This window comes from Centruroides sculpturatus, unplaced genomic scaffold (assembly GCF_000671375.1).
Source record: "Centruroides sculpturatus isolate CEXI.00-Female unplaced genomic scaffold, Cexi_2.0 scaffold382, whole genome shotgun sequence".
NCBI lineage: Eukaryota > Metazoa > Arthropoda > Arachnida > Scorpiones > Buthidae > Centruroides > Centruroides sculpturatus.
In genome coordinates, this window is record NW_019384562.1 from 614,678 (window position 1) to 639,650 (window position 24,973).

The 24,973-nt window shown below is 30.2% G+C and overlaps 1 protein-coding gene across 5 annotated transcripts; it reads left to right on the forward strand.

The window, feature by feature from the left end:
• On the forward strand, positions 1 to 24,225 carry LOC111623983 (putative FERM domain-containing protein FRMD8P1). Of its 5 annotated transcripts, none has more exons than XM_023366746.1 (13): positions 2 to 152; positions 3,642 to 3,764; positions 5,991 to 6,185; positions 6,263 to 6,436; positions 6,658 to 6,759; positions 9,576 to 9,634; positions 10,722 to 10,888; positions 11,457 to 11,642; positions 11,881 to 12,010; positions 14,670 to 14,828; positions 16,738 to 16,849; positions 21,802 to 21,891; positions 22,093 to 22,774. In XM_023366746.1, exons 2-13 carry the CDS (start codon positions 3,650 to 3,652, stop codon positions 22,158 to 22,160), a joined length of 1,557 nt encoding a protein of 518 aa, XP_023222514.1. In that variant the 5' UTR covers positions 2 to 152; positions 3,642 to 3,649; the 3' UTR covers positions 22,161 to 22,774. The 5 variants fall into 5 exon arrangements, with proteins under 5 accessions (XP_023222517.1, XP_023222514.1, XP_023222513.1 ...); XM_023366745.1 differs by having other exon boundaries at positions 2 to 252; positions 22,093 to 22,773; XM_023366748.1 differs by lacking the exon at positions 22,093 to 22,774 and adding an exon at positions 23,556 to 24,225 and having other exon boundaries at positions 3 to 252.
• The last annotated feature ends 748 nt before the right edge of the window (positions 24,226 to 24,973 follow it).

The window sequence follows — 24,973 nt, forward strand, 5'->3', positions numbered from 1 at the left end:
TGGCATTTGACACAGAAGTTAGTTCGCTGACTATATTTTTAGCAATTTGTATTTTGTTAAAAAAAGTAATACAGTATAATAAATAACTGCAGAAGAAACGTAGAAAATTATCCAGATGGCAACACTTAAGCCGAAACAGAAATGTAAATAACGTGAGTGCAATGACTGGCTTCTTGATTTGAAAACAATCAATTTCTGAACTTTTAAAATATTTCAAATATTTAAAAAAAAGATAAACCAAAAATAAATTAGGTAAAGGAATTATGAATTACTTTTTTAAGCATTAAATCTAGAATCATATCTGGTAGAAGTTAATTTTAGATTATCTGTCTGTGTGTCTGTCTGCATATGCGTGCTTATATAAATAAATGATCGCACCTAATGATCTAAAAATAATTTCTAACTTCTATATTTTTGTGACAAGTTTCTGGAGAGATTGCATAAAACAGAAATTCTCAAGAAACTTGCCAATTAATAGAATCAATAATACTCTTGACAAAAAGCTATAGAGGCGAGTTAAGGAAAGGATTTGTAGTGTTTTTTAAAATTACTTGGTAAGTAGGCGAAATGTGACGAGTGGTGCGATTTGGAACAGGGAAGTGTGCTTTTGCGTGTTTTTTTTCCCAACGAGATTAGCATCTGTGTTTCGAAGCAGGCTTAGTCACACGAGCTAGACACTCGTGTGACTAAGCCTGCTTCGAGTAACTCGTTTGACTGTTTGTAGAATACTCGATGTTCTATAGTTAAGAGTGTGAGAGGTTTGCTCCCACCTGTGTGCCGAGATGCTTGCTGTTGTTTGCACCTTGGCAAGTGACTTCGTAAGTAGCAGAGATCAAGGCAAGACTTGACTGACGTGGATTGTGGAGAATAGGCAGTGGTACTGGTTCGTGCAAAAGTACCCATTTTTGACTCGAATTGCCCTGGAACCACTTGTCACATTTTACCTAATTATCTCTTAAGTACAGTCTCTCCTTGACTTATGATGGGGTTATGTTTCAAAAAACATATCGTAAGTCGAAAATAAAAAATGGACTATATGTAAGGTTATATAATACATAATGTGAGTTTGGTCTATCGTCGATTGCAATGGCTCAAACTCACGAGCAGTTGCCATAAATGCTGTGCTTAGATATTATCTGAAGTTTCTCATTGAGAGTAATAGCCTTCCTCTCTTCATTGGCAGCAAGAGACACGCCAAGGGGTTTTGCAGACATAATGGGTATACTCAGAGCCATAACTAGGGTATGGCCAAAGTGGCCCTCACCATAGACGACGATTTAATAAAGGCACCAACAAGAAGGTTTCAAAATAATATGCATTTGAAATTAATAACAAAAAAATTTTTATATTTATATTTAAATGTCATTAGATAATTTTTTTATAATAGCATTTTTTTAGAATAAAATTATTATTTTTTTTGTAATAAAAATTAAAAAGGCGCCATTTTTATTCTTGGCCATAGGCGTCCAAAATCCTAGTTACGGCTCTGGGTATACTGTAAAACACAAGAAGATATAAGATGGTATACAGTAGAGCCTCAATTATCCGACCCCCGATTAACCGTCACCTCGGTTAACCGACCGTCCTAGTCGGCAAATTTCAAATCTCCGGTAGTGATGTGGCACTACAATATTTGGCTATGTCTTGGCTACTTTAATATTATTTTTACGTGTTTTAGCTGGCAACACTCATTCGACCATGAAAGGGAGCCAGTATTTAAACGAGGCTTAATTTTCTAATTTTTAACGATACAATAGCGACGATTATTATTTTAAAAAATTTTTGTTAGGCTTAACATCGATGAAAATTCAACGCAAAGTAGGTTAATAGCGATATACTAATATACTAATTACATGGGATATAATAATATACTACACTAATAATGGATTTTTTCATACTTTTCGGTTATCCGACTTTTCAATTATCCGACCAACCCCAGTCCCCAATTGAGTCGGATAATTGAGGCTCTACTGTATATTAAAAAAGTCTGAAAAAAGTTAGTTAATGCATTGGTAGAGCAGCTCAAATTCAAATTCTAATTGTTTTTCCATGCTTCCACTTCACTCGCATCAGTCGTATTTGCGAAATATTGTAAGTCGAGGAGTGTCTGTAATTAAAAAAGCAGTAGACATTCTTCTTTAACTCGTATCATGCTATATTTTTCTTAATCAAAAATTATTAATACTATTAATTGCATTTTGCAGATATTCTTTTCATTAATAATACCTCCATAATGAAAATAATAGCTATAATAGGCTGGCTATAACTGATAATTTTAAGTGAAATGATTCATAATTTAATCTGTAGAATTGTATATAAAATATACAAAAAATTTAACTATTTAAACTGAATATATGTAAATAAGCACTACATATAAAAAATATAAAACAAAATATCCAGCAAGTTTCTTGCTGGATATTTGTTCTATGTGTAGTGCTTATAATTAAGCAAATTATGCAAAATTTTTGTGCACATATTTTGCATAAAATTATGTAGTATTTTTACTATCAAAAATATTTTATAGATAGGATGTCATATGATAAATGTCTCCATAAAAATTATCAAAGTTTTTTAACTTGTAGAAAAGTCACAGTTGTTTATGTATTTTATGTAAAACTTTTGTAGGCCATTTAAAAAGTATATTTATAAATATCTCAATATTTGTAAGGAGCTATCCATTAATTATGTGTATGCTTTTTGAGTCACTTTTGACCTCCTTTCCTGCTGCTTACAATGATGTACTTTTTTAAGTGAAAGTAGAGAGGATAAACAATACTTTCCTTCCCTTTAATTATGTGTACGACTGTTTATATACACCTGACAGCGAATAAATTATGTAAAAATGTTCTGCAAATATTCTCCAACTGAAAATTTATTCACAACTAGTAATTAGGCTTATAAGAACAAATGTATTGCTAATAACACTAAAATAAATCTACATAGACTTATTTTAGTGTTACAATTCCTTGACCCTCTTATTTACCATCATGTACAATGGTATAGTTTTTATGACCCTTTTCCCTTAAACTGTACATGTAATTAATGGATGGCATTTAATTATAATCAAATAATAGCTAAATATAAAGTGAAGACTAATCTCCAATTTCTATAATTAGTAAGGTCCTGTTTTATTGTAGATATAAATCAAAATTAGAACATTAAAATTGAATACTTTTGCAGCCATATTTGCAACCGAGGATCTAGAGTTACAAGTTAACCAATCACTTTATTTTTAGTACATGAATGCTTACTGGTTAGTGTGGCTGTTAGTGTTCTAATTTTGAGTTTAGATTATTCTTCATTAAGTAAACATTTCTTATGATGATTTAACAGGCTTTAAAGAACTCAAGATTTGTTAGATTTTAATTTAACTCTGCAATAAAATAGGATTTTGTTACTCACTAATGACTAGATAATTTTAATTTAATATCTTTTAATGGTGAGAAATTTGATGAATAAGTAGTGTTGAGCAATTACAGTTACATTACATTGTAACTGCTATTTACTTGATTGCTTTTCAGTTATTAAATAATTTAGATTTAGTGTTATAAATTCAGAAATTGTTAATTGACTTGAAATTTAAATTTATTTATTTGAAGAAATAACTGATTTTGTTTTTTTTTTTAATTGTAATATTGTAGTTAGCGAGATGCAAGATATATCAGGAATAAAACGAGAACCTTATTATGATTATTCTCCTCATAGTTATGTTACTGTTATTCCAGTGGAATATTCATGTTCATCTGATGCATCGAGTATAGCAGGTAATAATTTTATTTTTTGATCGCATTAGTATTATGTAGCATGCCATTACTCAGCCTTAATTGTAGTTAAAGTGGAAGAGGTAAGTAAAGTTCACAAATAGATCCATTTGAAACAGTCTTAATTGGATGATTTTTTCTTCTGCTTAAGAAAACATGACTGGTTTGTAGGAAGACACCTCTACCTGAGTTTGTTTGACAGTTTTTTATTTTCTATGTGGATTGTACCAGCAGATGAGTCTATAGTGCTCTGTTTCTATTGGTCTGGATGAAAACTATTCTTTTTGAAGTTTGGTCGAAGCTTCACTGTTGAAGTCCAGATGAAAACAACAACTCATAAACTATCTTTTTGATCATCATCTCTTTTTTAAGGGATTCTCTAGCTCTACTAGAGCCAATCTGGAGCTGGGACAGTAGCTTACCTTCAGGTCTGTTTCTATTTGGGACTCCAGACAAATTTGTAAAAATTGCCTACTGCTGACTGACCCCCTGCAGAAAAACTGATTCTTCTACATCATCTTCATTAGGTCTACTTGACAAGATATTTAAAAACAAATGTTGGAATAGTTTCAAGAACAGTTAGCTTTAATAAATATTTTGATTATTTCTAGTAGGTAAATTAAATTTCTGTAGTCTTACAGTTGTTTTTCTATGGTTAAGTATATCTACATATGAAAAGTTACTGTGCAGTAAGAAATTTGTAATGACATCAAAGTTATACATACAGTACTTTCATAAGATATCTGTAAATTGTCTTTTGTTTCCAGTTTGCAGTAGATGCCATTAATGCTCACTTGCATATGTTCTGGCTTTTGGACTGCAGTTTTTGGAAGAATCTTTGCTGATTGTGTCTATCTCGCTAGGTCTCTGGATTTCAGGGCCTCGGAACTGTGTTATGTTAACTTAACTTTGCCTTAATTTGGTTCTAACTACTGTATTTCAATATTAATATCATGTCAATACAAAGTTTATGGTATAGTATGGGGTGTAATATTAGATGGCCTATTTTTAATAATAATAATACTCAAGCAACTAGAAATTACATTTATCCAGCATTTACATCTATCCTGCGTGGGCAATCCCCATGGATGCATGTTAACTGAGAGAGTACCTTATGCAGGAATATCCTGTTTAATATGTTTAAGAAAGCTACTATACTACTTGAATAAGCCCTAATCATGAGTCATATGAAAATTTTTGTTAAAATTTAATTTTAAAATTATAATTACAAGTATTTTCGTACATTATAGACTACATTATAGTGAATCATTATGCATTAATTGAATTATAAGTTGAACTATAGTGAATCCTGCACTAAAGAAGTCACGTTGTAATTAACTTTGTTCAAAGTCATATTCGAAGTGTTCTGCAGAATCCTGAAAAGCAAGGGACTTTGGGGCTACAAGGACTACATGTTAAAAGTTTACACAATTATTTTGAAAATGACATATATTATTGGGCTGCAATTTGAAAAAATTGTAGACCTTTAAATTTCTACTATCGTCTGTTCGTTATCTGTCTCTCTTTCATTAATCTCAAGAATGGAGTTAGTTAGATGAAAGCTGAGACCAGATATGGAAAGCTTAAGAGCAGGAGGCCCCATTAACTGTATGCAAACTTCCAATGCAAACTTTATTTCAATTCAAAAATTTCCCCTCAAAAGGTGTTAGATAGATGATTGGCACAACTCTATTGTTAAAGGAAAAGTATGATGTAAAGGGACAAGCCACTACACAGACACATTTGAGGTACACAGAATATATTTTAAATTAAATAAATTAAAAATATGATTAAAAATTGCAGCCTGACATTGCGACGTCACGATAAATAATTGCTGGTTATCAAGTAAATTTTTCGATAATCTGTTTATATTGTACAAAAAGTTATGATTTCCATTTTTCTGAAATTGGTGGATCCTGAAATATTTTGAAGATGATCTCAAAATTAATTATATCACTGAATTCAATTGTTTGCAATTTGAGTGAATGTGAATGTCATTATTCTTTCCAGTGTATTTGTTTTTATTTTTATTTTTGAGCAGATGAAAGGGGAGCTTAAAAATTTTTGCCACTGAACAAATTAAATTTTTTGACTTAAACTATTTTTATTTCTTTTTATAAGATTGTGAAATCACAATTTTTAGATGAAACATTTCAAAACTATTTGATAAACATTTAATATACAAGAATTATAATTTTTATCTTTGTGAAATATTTTGTATTATTTTAGGGCATATGAGACAATCGGACGAATCAAGGTTATCAGAATGCGATACACCACACAGACTTGCATCCAGTTACAGATCGTTACATACCGAGCACATTCCTCATCAACCTTCTGTTAACCGTTCTTTTCACTCGTGCTACCCATCCAGCAGCAGTTCTTCAGAATGGAATGATGGAAGTAGCAGAACACAGAACAAAAGTAATGCTACTATTTAATACTCTTTGATTATATTAATATCAATACATAAAGAACTATAACATGCTTATTTTATTAAGGACAAGTTTGTGTTTTCCTAATGAACAAAGTTGGACTCTGCTTAGACGTTGAAAGAATACAACAAGTGACTGCTCAGAATTTATTAGATGTAATTTTTGAAGATGATCAAGAAGTTGGACTTCCAGTAAAAGCGAGAGAAATATTTTCATTATGGATCACGTCTCCTCTTTTAGGTAAAATTTATTAACTCGACGGAAAATTTGCTATTTATAAATAATCAAAAATCATAATGTTTCTTTTATACAAACAACAGTCATAAGCTGTCATAACATTATCTTTAATATGGAATTAATTATGAAATAATGGAATTAATATATTCTAATATTAAATTCAATATTGAAAACAATGTTATAACATTGTAATTTATATTTTTAAAATATAAATAATTTTTCAGAATTACAATTGAAACCTCATCAAAAACCATTTTGTATTCGTCAACAGTGGACAGAATTGCTGAGGAAGTATACTACAGCTAATGGTCAAAAAATTGAAATGGGTAATTATTCTTAATTTCATTTAATGTCATCAATTTTCTAACTTAATTAAAGAAATGTTATCAATAAAATGTTTTTAAATTAATATTGTTGGTTGACCTTACATCTGTAGTCAAAACAGAGATGTAATGCAATTGTGTGAGCAATATATATTATATATTTAAGGTGATTGTTTGGTTATCTATATATATTTATCAGGCTTTGGGATATTTGATATATAGTACTTATATGTGAAAATTGATAAAGAAGGGACTAACTTCTTAAAAAAACTAGAACAGTATACAAAAAAGGCTGAACTAACATTCTTTGTGAGATCTACATAATTCTTAGATGACCAAATAGCACACATGTTATAATCTTTAACATTTTTCTGTCATCAGCCTGATGTATTACATAAATCCAGGACAGTAAACATCTATTATTATTAGCCAAAGTGATAACTGCTGCATATAAACTCCTTCTCATTACATTAAGACTACTTTCATTAACAAACCTTATGTTTCTCCTAGATGGATGGTTGAAAAATTGACACAAAACAAATGCTTTCAATCTTGGAAGTACTGGCAACGCATCTACACAGTAAGCAGGAGTTGTGGGTTTGAGTCCTGCTCTGGACGATTCTTTTCTTCCAGAATATTCTAAATTATTTAGTAAATATTAATTTAATTATAATTATTAAATTAAATAAGAGATGGTGCCTAATGCCTACCTCTAGTACCAAATTACTTAGAAATTAATTAATAATATTAGTGGTAAAGTAGCCTGATTCAATATGGTGATCATGTTGTTTAGAAGTAGACTGAAAGCATTTATTTGATGTTAATTTTTTTGCCATCCTGCTGGGAGAACCATAAGGTTAATGTGTTTGTTATTTTATTTACTTGCTTGGTTTGTGGAAGACTGGAACTACTTTTATTTTTCAGTTTTAAGAACAAAGAAATTTTTGATGAGAGTTAGGATCAGTTTATGATTCAACAGTAGTGCAGTGCAGTGACAGCAGGGTTGGCAAAGTTCTGATATGTTCGCTGCCCTCACACTGCTGCCTATCAAACTATAGACATGCATTGGTCTACCAACCCAACTCCAAAGTAGAATGATGTTTGACTTTGAATGTTGTTGCCAATGACAAGTCATGCCAAGTTAGCTGCTGGCTAGGGTATGACTATAAACTAGACAAAGTTCTTATCAACTTCAGCAACAGCTAGTCATCAGACTATAAACTGACCTTTAGTTTTATTTGGAAATTAAATACTATTATCTATAAATTGTAAAAATCAATAATTGAATTTTCAGTTCTTGAACATTTAACATTGCTGTTGTTGTTTATATAATAACAATTGGTCAAGTGTTGTTGGTTGTTATATTATCTTACAGGATGCACAAAAAGTAAATAATAATTTTAATCTTTAGGTTGTTAAATTTTTGTAAGTAAATTCTACAATTGAGTTCATTACAAACAGGGTCAGTCCTGCCAGATCTAACACTCCAAGTGCCATTTCTTCCACTCAGAATGCATCTGACAACATTATTTGATTTGAATTATACCCAGATTACAATAATTTATCATCACTAGTAGAGCATAGGATGCATAGAATAGTAGCAATGCTCTCTATCTTTTATGCATGTTGGTTGATCCCATTGAAGTTCAGGACCATCCACAAAAGCCTATAATGTATCCATGTGTTAGTAAAATAAAAGCTAGTTTTTTTTAATAATTCAAATTTTTTAGAATAGAATAGTTTTATAATTTAAATTATGATTTAATTTCATCAAAAAATGTATGAATGTATAAAGTTCCAAATAAAAAAAAAATAGTTATATGTTTTAATATTTTATTCTGTGGAATTTTATTCTATTCTGTATATTTGATCCATGATCTAAAGATGATTATTAAATGATGGTCAAAAACATTCATTCATTTAATTAAGATTATTGTGCTGTAATAAAAAATGTTATGTTTTTGATCCATGATCTAAAGATGATTATTAAATGATGGTCAAAAACATTCATTCATTTAATTAAGATTATTGTGCTGTAATAAAAAATGTTATGTTTTTATCTATAGAAAGGTATTTTACATTAAAAAATATACAGCGGAAGATTTGAAATATTTTTGGTCAGTTCTTTTTCTATATGATATGAATTAATGTAGTTCTGACAAACATTCTGCAATGTATTTTTACAATTAAAAGAATTGCTAGAAATAAAATGATTCAGTTACATTAATATTTATACTAAAATGATCTTTACCACTTTTAATATCATTACTGTTTTATAAGAAAATAAATATATATTTTCTTTCTGCCTTGTGGGCACTAAGAGGATGTTTTTTCCATACATATTTGTGGATTTGGCTATGCTCATAGTGAGGAGCAACAAGGGTGATGAAGGATGGGACTTAACATATCTGGAATGGACCACTCATGAAAAATTCCTGGGGATTTTTGACTGCCCAAATTTGATTATGACCTCTCTAGAACGGTAGGCCGGTGCCTTAACTTGACCGTCTGGCTGTCACAATGATGATATTAAAGTTGCAGGAATGTTTTTTTTATTAAATAATTGATTTTGTGACAAAAGTACAATGTGCTGAAGATTTCATATGTTTATACAAAATTTTTAAGATTATAATTACTATTTGAATTATTTTTGATATTTATTTTTAATTTGATAGTTGTCTTTATTAAAAAGTAGATATTTACTTGACTGATATATTTTTTTAATTATTAATTAATATGTGCAATCACCATATTAATTAATATGGTGATTTTTATAATTAAAATATCTCTATTCTTCTAATTACTTTTAATATTTTCAGATGAACCAATATTATCTTTTCAACGTAATGTATTTTTTGATAGAAGAGAAGAAATAAGAGTAAGTATTATTGAATAATTATTTATCCAACAAAATAAATGTGCATAATGATGCCACTACCTGCATGATATTCATTCTAGTGGTGGTGGCATGCTTAATGGCTGCACTCCACATTTTTGCAAGAGGTGCCATTATATGATTACTGCAAGAAGATATGGAGACAAAGTTTTGGAACACCATATGAGATGTTTCTGAGATGATGAATGCAGATTTTATTTTTGTGGATGGTAATGCTTGTTTACATAGGGATTCACTTATCAGTGATTTTCTTGACAGTGAATATATTTTTCATGTAGAATAGCTAGTAAGATCTCTAGACCTAAGTCACTTTCAAAAGAACACATTCACGTGTCATTGTTCTATTGCTTCAAAAGTGGCCAGAATGCAATGAGACCTCATGGTCTCATCTGCAAGACATTTGGTGAGGACACAATCAACAGATAGACCTGCTACAATTGGTTTGAGAAATTTGAGAATGGCAATTTCTCACTTGAAGATGAACTCTGTCCAGGCAGCAATTTCACCATTGATAATGACATTCTCCTGATAGATGGTAATCCATGATTAACCACCAGATGGTATTGGACAATTTTTGTAGTGTACGGGAACACTCAGTGTTCCCGTACACTACAAAAATTGTTCAATACCATCGCAACAATATGCTGGAACATAGAGTGAAGCCAGTCAATCCAGACCAGAATATTCTACCTTGTCCACTTTACAGTCCAGACTTGTACAGACCAACTTAATATTATGCTTATTTTTCAGACTTGAGTGTATTTTAACCAAATATCTTTACAACTATATGCTGGATCACTGTGATCCAGCATGTTCCCATATGTGTGTTGGTTAGCATTATTTTCAAAGAAGTTTGGATCAATAGTAGTATTTCCCAGGATACAGTGATTTCCCTCATTTTGCAAGTGACTTTTTGGGTACATTGTATTTGTTTAGAAATTTATGCATGTATGTATGCCATGCTGAATCATTAGATATGATTCAACTTGTTTATAAATTAATACTCTTAACCAAGATAATTTATTCCTTATGAGTAAATATTAAAAAATATTTTTTTTATATTAAATAGATTGATGACATGAAAATAATGGAACTATTGTACGAGGAAGCCAAAGCAAATATTCTAGATGGAAGATATCCTTGTGAAATAGAAGATTGCGAAGTGTTAGCTGGAATTCAAGCACGTCTTGAATTAGGTGCATTTGATATTCATATACACACACCTAATTATTTTAGGTAATTTTTTGAGTTTTGATCCTTTAATGTTTTGACTTACACTATAATAGTGCAGAATTTCATCTTAATTAATTTTTTTAGCTGATTATTTTTGCATAGTTATGAAAATTATAAAATAATTATGTGGTGTTCAAACATTTATTATTATATTAGTATGAATTATTGATATAGGACTAGTAAAGCATCTTTAATACAGCTGGATAAGCAACCCAAAGACATAGCCTGTTTCATTTGAAATGGGTCATGTCATTGGTTTGCTTACATCTGTTAAAGCCACTTTACCAGGCAACATAACCAATATGTTATAAAAGTTGCAATAAATCACATCTTTAGGCTGTGTATGTAGCTAACAAATTGTTGAAACATTTTTCTGTTGTTACAGTGCTTTGAGTTTAAATACAGGAGATAAAACTGAATTTGAAATCTAATATGAAAGCAATTTGTAAGAACATTACTTCTTTGGAACTCTCAGTTTAAACATTTGAACTGTATTGGTTTAAAACTCAAGGGAGGCCTCTAAATTGACCAAAAAAGTTCAATGTTTTATATTTATTTATTTCTATTATAGAACGAGACTACAAGATTATCTTCCTGCTCACGCCTGCAAAAGAGGATGGTCGTTCTTTGGTTTTGGTTCAAAAACTGGCCCAGAACATAGAATAATCGAAAAGTATAAAAATATATCATCTAATACGACAACATACAAACTTTTAAGAAAATATTTAGAATTTTGTTGGGCCCTTCCTTATTATGGGTATGATTCATATAAATGATTCAATTACTTATAGTAAAAATGCATTAATGTGTATTATTTTGTTAATTAATGATATACAAAGTGTTATTAATTAAACATTTAAGAAAATTATTTGAATAAAAGTAAACACGATTTATGTAAAAGAATTTTATTTTCTTTTTATATAATTTTGTAATTGCAATATCAATAACAAATACTGTACATAAAATCAATATATTATTCTTTTTTGTGATTACAGGAGTGCATTTTTTCAAGGACAAGTGGAAAGATCGGTGAAAGGTATATCAGCATTAATTAATCATTATGACATGCCAATATTAATTGCTATCAACAGAGAAGGAATTCATTTGATTAAACATAATGAAGCTGTAAGTAGGAGATTGATACAGAATCAAGAATTTTAGTATTAAAGTAAGAAATTATAGTTTATCCTAACTAAGGTACAAATGTAACTCTGAATTAGGTAGTTGGAACCTTATCAGAACTAGATCATGCCCACAGCAGTAAAAACAAGTTCTAAGGAATCAATGGTTTATGTGACCCTTTGCGAGATAACCCCCAAAATCACCCTATCTGGAATTTTGAAGACCCTAAAAACTGAGGTAAAATTTAGAAATGGAAAAATCTGGAAATATTTCTCAAAACAATACTAAAAATCAAATGTTTTCCACTTTACTAGAGATGGCTTAAAGCTTGTAGAACACAAGCTTTGTTGCACCAACTACTTCCAAGATATATCTGTGTATTATATTGCTATATCTTCAGTGCTACATTTGTACCAAAATTAAAGCATATCAAAATAAAATTGTATATGTGTAATTAATGTTTCAAAATGTATCTGTTTCCACTTACTGAAGATTTGTATTGAGAAATTTCAATATGATATACCAGTAGTATCAAAAAGTATCCATAATCAGACCATAAACAGCATATACCTGAACTTCCACACAAGGCAACTTAGTCACTATCAAAGTACCGTCCTTGGGAACAAACATACTTGCTTTGTTTCAGTAATTCTGCCATTCTTCAAAGTATTGCTGAAAGGCTTTTTTAGGAATTCTATGCAGATAGGCTATCACAATGAGTTTGATGTCATGTCATTGGAAAATACTTATCTTGAAATTCTGATTTTGTTTTAAGGAACAATCAGTAGTCACAAGCTGCAAGATATCAGGAATATGGCAACTATGGGACAATGCTTTCTGTCACCAGAAAATTTGTTCCTGCCACAGGTTTTTGACTTGGAGCATTGTCACGGTGAGCAGCCATTCATTATGCCACTTTTTGGTCAATTTATCCACATACTCCTTTGCTGTCAAATGAGAACCTGAATGGGTGTGGATGTGCTTAAGGTTCCATACTATTAAACAGCACTAATAATACACTAGTGTAAATCATAGTTTTGGTGCTACAAATTCCAGGAACTTGTTGATACTACTGGTACTTATGTTTATTTCTTCTTTTTTAAAATTATAGGTAAACATATCACTTTTTTGATAATTTTAATGATTATTTTGAATATTCTAAATTATTGATCATTATTGTTTATTTAATAAAAGTCTACTTTAGAAATTATCTTACAAAAGTTTGTAGAAGACATAATCTCAAACAGATTTGAATTCTTAATTCTCTCTCAATTTGCAACTGCATTGTCGGCTAGTTATACTATCAGAACATTTTGAGTTGGATAAATTTGACACATTAATAACAACATAATGATTATTTATTGTTGTATTAAATAAGGATAAATTTAATGTTAATTGGATATGTAATGTAATGCATTATCTAGATAGTCTCCATGTTTTTACTTGTAACATATTTGAATATCTGTATTTAAATATAAAGTGTTCTATCATTTGTTTCATTATGTTTAAATAAAATCCAATTTATATATTAGCCTAAAGATGGCCAAAAACATTTGTTTATTTTGCATTAAAGTGTCTGATTGCTGATTCAAAAGGCACATATCTTTCATGAAAGTAGAGAATTTCATGTAACTATGTAGCTTGATGGCACCCAAACATTGGGAGCATTCTAGTATGCATCAAACAGCACACTGCTGAACTTCAATGTACAAAAATGTGTTCCGATATTCATTGATGAGTTCACCAGTACAGCAACCGATGCACATCACACCCATCGGATTGTAGATATGGTGAACTCTGATGAAGCAATATGGCCACCTCCAAGATTATATTTAGTGACGTTATAAAATAATCATAGAAATCAAATAAGATGGTTAGCATGTAATATTATTTAATCCCATATGTTGTAATTAAATATAAGATTATTTGATGATTTAAAAAAGTTTTTTAATATGTTTAATTGAAACATATAGGCTATATTGCTAGTAGTAAGTAGAAGACTATGCTTGAAAATGGAGTATGAAACGTTAACGTTTTTATATAGAGAGAAATCGTTTTAGGCTTCTTCATAGCAACAATAGCAGCTAATTAAAATATTTCATTATCATCATCATTTTTACTATTTGTCTGTATTAATCCAAAGTTATTTTAACAAAATAAGTCTGCAAATGTCAATATAGTACTGTTTGCTTCTGCCATCTTGTTAGGTTGCCAGATATTCCAGTATAAGCTTGTTAAATCGTTCACCGATGCATCAGTTGTGGCCGTATGGGAATGTACCCTATGACTCTAAGCTGAATCCAACCCATAAACATATTTGATACTTCACTTATAAATGATAGAATATACAAAATATTTTGTAGCCCAACTACATACAACTTATGCATAATTTTACTTATTATTTAAAATGTTTGGTTGCCACTGATTTAATTGATTGCAAAGAAGTTGAAATTTTTGATAATAATATATATAAAATATAATAAATTGTTACTAATTTTAAATTAAACTGGAAATAATTTTAATAAATCTTGCTTATATTTTAGAGTGATATTTTAAAAATTAATTGAATCAATTAATTTAAAGATTATTTAGTTATTTTTTTGTAATATGAAAATGATTAAGAAATTATATATATATTGTTCTTATTTATGATATTTTATAGGTAGTTTTATTAAGTTTGCATTATCAGCAGTTTTCTTGGGATTATGCTAGTCCACTTCAAGCCAACAATTCAGATTGTTTACCTTGCCTTTTTATACAGTTTCATATGCCTGGTACAAGAAGACAGGAATCTAAACTACTGCAGATATTTTCTCGCCAGGTCAGTAATTAATAATTGTAATAATAAAAATAAACTATCTGTTGGTTTTTGGAATTTCTACACATTGATTCACTATTAACATTTTCATAAGCTTCATTTAACTATTTTACTCTCAATTACATAGAAACATAATACAAAAATCAAATATAACAAAATGTTTTACATCTGCGATGATTTAGAATAGTATAATTGAGCTAGTTTAACTGTAAAATTTGTGAAAGTATTTAAATATTATATGTATGGTACAATCTCTGTAATCTGTACATTTGCTAGTTAAATACCTCCAGTAATCCAACTGTTACTAATTCTCACTAGTTTAAACTCAAGTTCCCACTAAATGTGGTGTGATATTGATCCTGAGCAGAACACTTGAACTTGGGCATGATATAAAAGGTTGCTAGGCTCACAATTTTAGGCTGCTCCAAAAAATGTACAGTATCTTATAACACAATACTATATAAATATTGATATAAAAATCAGTTTCCCAAAATACTGTACCTCTTAATTAATTTAATGGGAATCCATCAACTTGGTAACATTAATTATCAACAAAAGTCATTTTGTCAAGTGCCTTGCCATCATTTATTATTATTATTGTTGTTATAAATATTGGTATTATTATATTTATAATGACACTTTAAATTTTAATATTTGTGTTCGGAAGTTTTTTGAAAATACTTCATTCCATAAACTTTTTGGACACACCTTATGTACTTTTATTTGACTGACTGTGCTGTAGGTATGTTTATGCATTAATGCATTATGTGATGCCACCTTATGCTATTACATTGCTACAAATATTTCTGCTTCATTATAATCTTATAGGACCTGTTATTGAGTGGAACACCATTAAGTGGCACATACTATCATATACAAGTAGTAAGAAAATGTGTATTTGTAATGATATTAAAAGAAGATAATATAAAATTTCATGTGGAAATCTGAATGCTGATAACATTCGATATCGATAACTTTCCAACCAATCCAGTCCAATACTTTCTTGTATCCATACTCTAAAGATGTTGATAATAAATCAAACCTGAAAGCTCATTGGTTTAGATCAGTGATGGGCAAACTACGGCCCGCGGGCCAGATGCGGCCCCCTGAAATGTTCTATCCGTCCGCACGACATTATTCCTAATCTGACGAGTAAAAAAGAATACAGGCTGTGGTGGTTGATTCACCACTTCAGTGTTCGTTGATTATATAAAAATAACCGAAGCTTTATATCTCACCATGAAAGTTTATTTACAATCATGTACAAAATTTTGTTTTACACTTATTGAGTAAAAGCTCGACAGAACATCCACTTGTCGTGCATAGCATAGCCGAAAGAGAGACAAAGAAGTATGGCGGACGGCTTGCACATGTTTTTATGGCGCCACCTGGATTTTCAGATGCAGCGCTAGGTTACAATTATATTGGCCCGCCTAAAGTTTTCTTCTTTTCCTTTGGCCTGCTCTTTAAAAAGTTTGCCCATCACTGGTTTAGATAATCAAAATATGATACCTATGTTAAGTAAAGACAGCTGGTAAAGCTGCATTAATTAAAACTTCTGTTTTAATTAATGCAGCTTTTCCAGCTTCACCAGCTTTAAAAAAATGCCATATGTTAAAAGAAATTGTCATAATTAATTTTGTGGGTTAATCAAATCCTGTGTTAAGCGGGAGATACCTATATTCACTTTGTTGATTAAATATATAAATTCAAATACAGTATGAAGAAATAAAAGTTTATAAATCAATTTAATTTTTTCAGATCCAGACCCCGGACAATCATAATTGTCTAGTTTGCCTAATCCAGACTCTAGTCTTGTTTTTAGGAAAAAATTCAAACATACCTTGAAGAAATTTATATAGAGTAAATGATTAACTGTATCAATGTGTGTAATTCATAATTTTCTTTTCAGGCATTTTTAATGGATAAGTTAATATGTGCTTTTGTAGAAGAATTGAAGAAGCAGAATCCTTGGAGAGATCAAGTAGATCATTTATCGGCAACAGATCCACCGGAAGACGATGGTTAGTAATAAATGAAATTAGTTTTTTCAAGAAATCTCGTATTCCCTCCATCTCAAAACAGTTGCCTTATTTTTTACTTTATACCAAATAAACTGCAAACTTAAAGAGAACAAGTAATTTTTATTTATTTGTGGTTAAATAAACATTTATTTTCAACAATAATGAAATAATTTGGTCAATATTTAAGCATTCTTTGGCTTTTAATAAAGCCTTGGAATTACAAGTAATGCTTCTTGAGAAGTGATTTTCCCATTTAATTTTTTCTTTATTTGTTTTATTTGTGTGTGTAATGTTAATGTGTAATTTTTACTTTTTTTTTTTTTTTTTTCTTAAAGTTTTAGTCATCATTGCTATTTCTTGTGATAATATGGAATGACAACAGGTGCATTTTTGAAAACCTCATATTTTACTTATTTTTAACTTAAATTTACCTTTTTGATACAAATTATAATTTCACTGCAATTTGTAAGGGTAGTTTGTAAAGGTAAGTTAAGTTAAAAGCTGTATTATTATTATTATTATTATTTATTTTTTTTTTTTTTTGTAAATTTTTGTCTAATGGAGATTATTATTATTAATTAAAGACAGTCTGCCCAAAAAGTGGCCACCATTTATTTTTCGTGTTCCAGACACACGAAAAATAAATGGTGGCCCCTTTTTGGGCAGACTGTCTTTAATTAATAATAATAATCTCCATTAGACAAAAATTTACAAAAAAAAAAAAAAATAAATAATAATAATAATAATAAACATAATCCNGCATTTTCCAGCGCTCATTCCAGTAGATAAAAGCAGAAACACCCCATAGGAAGAATGGAAAGCAAGACGTCTGTGTAACACCAGTTCCTTTTTTAAAAAGTTTTTTTAATTGGATGTAATTGTGTTTTTTAAAGGACTGTTTTTAAATTCTGGTGGCATGTAGCCTATAAAGAAAGGTCTGTCGCCGTGAATGTGAAGTCTGGAACACGAAAAATAAATGGTGGCCCCTTTTTGGGCAGACTGTCTTTAATTAATAGCTGTATTATTATTTGATAGAGTCATTCTTTTTCTTCGTGCCCACCAGTGGCCAAGCAGTCTTTGTATCCTGAACACTGAGAGTTCGGGCGTGGGTTCGTGCCTCGCTCAGACGGGCTGGCCACATGGAGTTTTCCAGGTTTTCTCCACGTCTATAACACTTAAATAGGGGCCAGTTCCCCTTAAAAAGACCTCCCGGAAGGCAGATCACCCAAGTGTTGCATGGCCATAACTTAACAAACAAACATTTTTTTTCTTCAAATAATGCACTAATGCAAAAACTAATGCCACAACACAAGGGCATAGTCAGGATTTTCTCCAGGGAGGGGCAAAATTAAGATAATGTTACTTATTAAAAAATGGTTTTATTTGAACATTTGAAAACGCTAAAAGTAATTAGTTGCAATGCTATTCGAACCTATCTAAATCTTATTTCAGCACTAGCCTACAGGAGTTCTGTTTAAATCTTGTCAAAATTTCTTTCCCAAATTTATTTTTAGCTTCCAGAAAACCCTCTTTTTATGCACACTCATCATACAAAGACTGACAAGCCGATTTCCTGTCATTGTTGACTGTATACAAGTTTTAATCCTGCGTAAGGTGCTGAAGCATCTTTTGATAGTGCATGTTGTGCAGGGCTGTGCAAGTGAGATAAGTAGTGCCCATTTTATGGATGGGTAGAACAATTGCATTTCTTTAACTAGTGCAGCTAGTTCTATCTCCTTCAGTTTGGCATTTGGCACATTTTTTCCTTTCCATTGGTTGTACCAAAGTTCAGCTTCATGAAGGAAATCATTTAAATTGTAGTTTTTTTTAAAAAAGTCCTCATACATCATATCAAGCATTACGTGAGGATGCAACGTAAGCAATGAGAATGTGGACAAGTTCTCCTCAGAAAAATGCTGTTCCAGAGACATTATTAATGAATCTATGTATGAAATAATTAGTGATCTTCTTCAAAACTCTCTAGGAGTCTGTGCTGGTGGATTCACACATATTGAAATCTGTTCCAAGATGTTCAGCGATTGTTTCAGCCTCTACTATAACACTGACTTTCAACAACCACATTTCCACAGTGCTTTCTCATGATATCTGTGATTTTTTTTAAGTGATTTGCATATTGAAGTAAGTCCACACTTTTTGGCTGAAAAGCATTTATCACTGGTTGCAGGAGCACTGAATATTTTGCTATGAGACACACTAACAATGAATTCTGATTTTGTAGCAGTGCAATGCATTTGAAAAGCGGCTTTTCTCATTGCATTGTTACTATGTGTTGATAGTTTTTCAAGCACTATAATGATTTGCACCTAATGTTCCTTGAATGTGACGATTCTTTTATACTTTTGAGACCAACAGGCTTCACAGAGCATTGGTATATTCAGTATGCATTTTCGATGAAGGGCCGATTCTCAGAAGAATCTTATTATTTCTTTTATTGTGGAGATCATATTTTATATCACTGCTATTTCATTTAAGTCATTTACAACTAAGTTCAGTTTGTGACTAGCACAGTGAAAGTATAATGCTCTTGTATACTTTTCTCAAAGAATTTTCTGGACACCACCATCATTTCCTGCCATAGTGGAACACCCATTGTATCCTTGTCCAATGCACTTTTCTGGATCAAGGCTTACCTTTTCTACAAAGTTGTTAATTACAGATGCTACAGATTTTGCATCCATGTCAGTCAACTCTACAAAACTTAGAAATTCCTCATGAACCATCATCTTTTCTTTGTCAAAAAATTTAACCCCAATGGAAAGTTGCTTTTTCCCAGATATGTCACTGCCAGGATACTGTAAGCACATGCTTTCTTTACGTCAGTAGTGATTTCATCTCTAATGACATCACCACATAGGCTAATTATTTCATTTTGAATCTGTGATGGCATGTAAGTGGCATTTTTTGCACCCTTTTCTATGTGCTCTTTTAAAATGTGATCACCAGTGTCAAGTTTGAGTTTGATGAAGTCTTCAAAAACACTCTCATGATATATTTTAAAAACTGGGTAATTGTAATATACCACTCACTAAATAAACCATCACCAGTTCATAACAAAACAGAAAAATTCTTACTGCAAACGCTTTTGTCTATGTGAAATAGACATCTTCAGGTATCAATGATGTTGATACCTGAAGATGTCTATGAATGGCTCATAAAATAGAATGTTTTTTAAAAGTTAGGATTAATTATGTAATTTGAATACGTTGCATTAAAATTTAAATATATGTAAAATATTTCAAGCATATCCAAACAAATAATCAATTAATTTCACGTAAATTATGACATAAATATCCTTCATAATTTAAATTATCCTTAATGCAAGTTTCTGTTGTTGGAATCTAGTTCAAAAATGGCGCACCATGCTGTGGAAAGCGTGTCTGTTTTCTTGAAGTTAACAGTGACTCCCTGTTTAATTGCCCAATAGATCTCAAGCAATTCGAGGTACTTGAGTTGTTCCTTATCCGATACTCTGTGTAACAATTTAGCATTATGTACTTTGACATGAACTTCCTCATTACTCACATATGTTGCTAACACCATAGTAGTCAGCTTTTTTCTTACGGAGTATTCATGTTCTTTCATCCTCATGGCAAGACCTCTGGCCGTTGCTCCAATGTATGTTAATGAGCAGTTATCTTGGTCATCATGAAGAGGTACTGCATAAACTTCTGGAGAGTATGAGTCATCTATATGGTTTTTATCATTTCTGATGAGAGAGAAGACTGTTGGAGAGTGTTGATATGTTATGTGTACTTTAGTGGTCCTTGCAATTTATATATATTAGAAAGTGTATAATATACAGTCGACCCCCCTATAAGATAGAGATACGTTCCATTCTTTAGGAATCCGATTTCTTATGAATCCTTCCAATCACAACCCGACACGTATCAAGTTTACGGACTACGGCTGTTTGAAAGGTTTTCTTCCATAAAATTAATCGATTCTAGACTAATCCGACTCAACATTTCCAAAATACGTATATTTTTTTTGGGAATAATCCGTATAAACTACGCTATAAACAAAAAATTGTAGGGTTACTTACCGAGTGTCACCATTCGACATCGCCATTGCTCAACATTGTTTTCGTCGCGGAACAGCTCAGCATACAGCAGCCGATTTCTAATAACTTATTTTTCTGCGAATAGTTCCTTGAACTTCGGAGACATCATTAATATAAATAATTTTAATCGCCGTTGAATAAGAAATGTTTCTTTCACAAGAAATGTATAAAATTACAGTACTGTATTAGACTTACGGTACCTAATTTACATACTGACAGACGATAGTTAGCGTAAAAATCTCCGTAGCGTGGCGCCACGCTAGACGGCGGAAATTATATATTTAATTATAACAAAGTTACAATAAGTTAATATATAATTATATATACAGTACCTAATTTATATATAATTAATATATAATTATATGTACAGTACCTAATTTATATATAATTTATATAATACTGTCCAGACGATAGAAATCTCTCCGTAGCGTGGCGCTACGGACAGCGGGAAAGTAGTTCGGCTGCCCGATGATGTTTGAGGTAATTATAGGGGGCTTTTACTGTTTTTTACGGATACCGGTCACAATTTTTTCGTAGTTTTATAGGAATTGTAATTATAGGGACTGTAATTATAGGGGGGTCGACTATATAGAGAATATTCTAATATATATAATAATAATCTAATCTTTCCTACTGATATATCCTGTATATAATTCTACAATAACAATTGAGAATATTGATTAATTATTCTGACATTGTCACAATGCAGCAAATCAATAACTGCTAAAGTGATTGATGACGACTTATTTTGCATTTTGAAAAAAATTATTTTTAATTTTGTATACCAAAAAAAACAATGTGTATGAATATAACATTAATTTTAAAAATAAATTTATTTAGTATATTTCATTCAATTTTTTTTTTCATTTAGTGTTTCCCATATCTCCAGCAAAGCTGTATTCGGAATTATCTCTAACAAGAAACTTGAAGCGATTAAGTTTGGCAACGTTTAATGAAACAGGTGAATATTTTTAGTAATAAATAAATTCTTATTTATAAGATGGAAACTACACTGATTACAATACTGTTAAATGGAAGTCACTTTGTTATATCTCCAAGAAAATAGAATAAAAATATATTACAATGATTGAAAAGATAAAGTGAAATAACTGTAAATTAAATATTTCTTAATATCTGTGGTTGGAAATTGTTTTTTTAACAGTTCTAAAAGCATTTAAAAATAGATGGCTGGGGCAGTTGAAGTGTCAGACTACAGCTCTAGGGATTTGAGATTGAATTTGAGCAAACAACCCTAGGAATCTTTTGGAGGGTAGCCCAACCTCAATATGTTGGGCTCTGTCACTCGTCACCTACTGCCCCCACTGTGGATCTGGCACAACCTGTAATGGACATGGGGAAAAAGGCCCTGTTGGTGTTTACAGTTAAGAAAGAGAAAAAAATTAAAAGAACACTTAAAATAATTTAAATAAATGTAAATGTGAGTACGGCTCATTTTACAAATCTTAGCAGGCTGTAAAAACGCACAATAGCAAGTACCAGTGTACTTTCTTAGTGAAGGGAATGAATTGTTTGATGAATCTGTGACAAGGTAACTGTGTATTACCAAAAAAAGGATTCTAGAACTTTTTAAAACTTTAAAGTTACAATTGAGAGCAATGCATTGTATGTCCAAGATATATAAAGCAATCTGTAATATAATTTTTGAATTATTTGCTTTCTATTTTCGACATTTAAATTTTTTAGATCTTACAATTTCTTAAACCCAGGTTTAAGCTTTTTAAGAAGTCGCAGAAAATGTTTACAAATGAACATTTTCAAGGCTACTTAAACTTTATTTTCAAATCCCCAACTTATAAAAGATCAAGTTTCAAACCTTTTTTGAAAATATTTATGTATAAATTTTTTATATGAGACTTCTTAAAAAGTTTAATACTGAGTTTTTTTTTTTAAATAAATATAAATTTCTTGATATATACTTATTAAAGAATTGCAAAATATGGATATTTAAAATTAATATACAAGGTCTTCCAAAAAAGAATGCTACCATTTTAAATTGATGTAAATATGTTAATTATTATTGAGAAATATGCAAAATACACCAATTAATACATGTTACAAAACTCATAGAAACATCCATAAACCAAATCATTAAGTTTATGGATGTTTATATAGTCTTGTAACATGGTTAATGGTATTTTTTTCCTTATATATAATATATAATCATCTAACTGATGAGGACTATTAAACACCACAGGCCGAAATACATTTTAGGTTGTAGATAAGGCAACAGCAGTTTCAATTGTGTGATAACCCTTCAAGAGAATTATTTACTATGTATTTGTAGAAAGTATATTGTATTAAATATAAAAAGGATTAAAGGCTAATTAAATTAAATTAAATAATTAATGTAATTTCAATAATTTAAAATGGTCGCATTCTTTCGGAAGTACCTGTGTTTTATGTTTTACACAAATACCATTGCAGATTCACTATTTTATTGAATTATTTAACATAATTAGCCGATAAATTTAAAAAATTGTGTAATATTGATAATAAAATTTTTTGATACGAATGTTTCATATCAGAAAATTTTTTAAATTAAAATTATTTTATATAAAAGAGAGTTAAATGATTTCATGTTGAACTACTGTATGTTCTTCGTAGATCTATTGTGAGCTTATAACACCTGATCACTCTTCCTATTTTTTCCTACGTATTGGAGTTAAGTTTTGTACACAAGCAGCTCAACTTTTTTATTTATAGAAATTTTGTAATATTGTTATAACATTTTTTAAATTGTTATTATTTCATAAAGAAATATTTGTATGATCTTAGTATGTTAATAAAACTTTTTATAAATGAAAACAGTGATGTTAATTTCTTGTTCGTTTGTTGTGAAATCGTGTTGTAATATTTTCTTTAGAATCGTGAAATTAAAACAATCACATGGCTTATTCTCCACCTTTTATTTAGTTGATACGGTATCATTTTATACGTTTCAGGCTTTGTTGCCCCTCATCAGTCAACTAAAGTAAGAAATAGTGTATATAGCATCAAAATATCATTTTTACAAGTAATTTGTACAAACATTTTAAAATACACATATATGACTTGCATGTACCATTTTTCCCCCGATATGGCACTTGTACAGGGTAAGTTTGTGTATTACAAACTGGAAGAATGACGTGGTTATAGAAACATAATAAAATTCTTGTATATCTATTTAAAATGATAAAACAATATTAAAATTACATGAACTATTTTTGATTTTAGTAGAATAAAAGTCTTACTATTATTTATCTTCTTTCTCTTATCTCAATTCAAAAAATTGTATAAATAAAAATGTAAGCATAAACATAAATAAAAACTGGTTAAATATATTATAGATTAAAAACCTTTTTTTTTAAAATAATTTTATTAAAATTTTTTATGCCCTCTGGTGGTATCACCAGAGGGCATGAAACTACTCTACGTAATTATGTAAATTCCAAACATCACGAACAATCTAAACAAATGCTTGATAGTAAAAAGTTCAAAAATTTGAAAGAATTATACTTGTCAAATTGTCAAATTCCAACTAAAAGAATTTTAAAATTTGTGCCAACATAAATGTGCCAAAGGAAATATTTGAATGGAAAATGTATATTTATCGTCTCTGATAAGAGAAAGAAGCATTTTATATATATTTAGATATTTAAAATAAAGAGCAACTTTAAATTTTAAAATTTCTCTTTAAGCATCCAAATTTTTGTATAGAATGTTTTGACCTGAAGTAGATCCCACTTAGGATCGAAAGCACTTGTCAAAGTATATTAAAAATATATTTGCTGGTTTAATTTTAAAGGTTTGTTGGTGTTATTTACTATATAACCAGCTGTAAGAAGATTTAGAGTTACTTTGTAGTTGACAAGATTGATAAATTTATTGCCTTTGATTTTATACATTAATTAGATTTAACAATTTTATATACAGTACATTAATTTTCAAACTGCAGACCTGTACATTTCCATTGTTGTCTATTTGTGTATTCCTTTTTTAAGCTCATGAATGAGATGAGGTGCTTATTAACTATATGAATTTGG

Coding starts and splice junctions, on each gene's coding strand:
- LOC111623983 (XM_023366746.1), top strand. CDS start 3,650: ATGCAAGATATATCAGGAATAAAACGAGAACCTTATTATGATTATTCT. Junction 6,437..6,657: donor GATCACGTCTCCTCTTTTAG/GTAAAATTTATT, acceptor ATAATTTTTCAG/AATTACAATTGAAACCTCAT. Junction 16,850..21,801: donor AGATCCACCGGAAGACGATG/GTTAGTAATAAA, acceptor TTTTTCATTTAG/TGTTTCCCATATCTCCAGCA.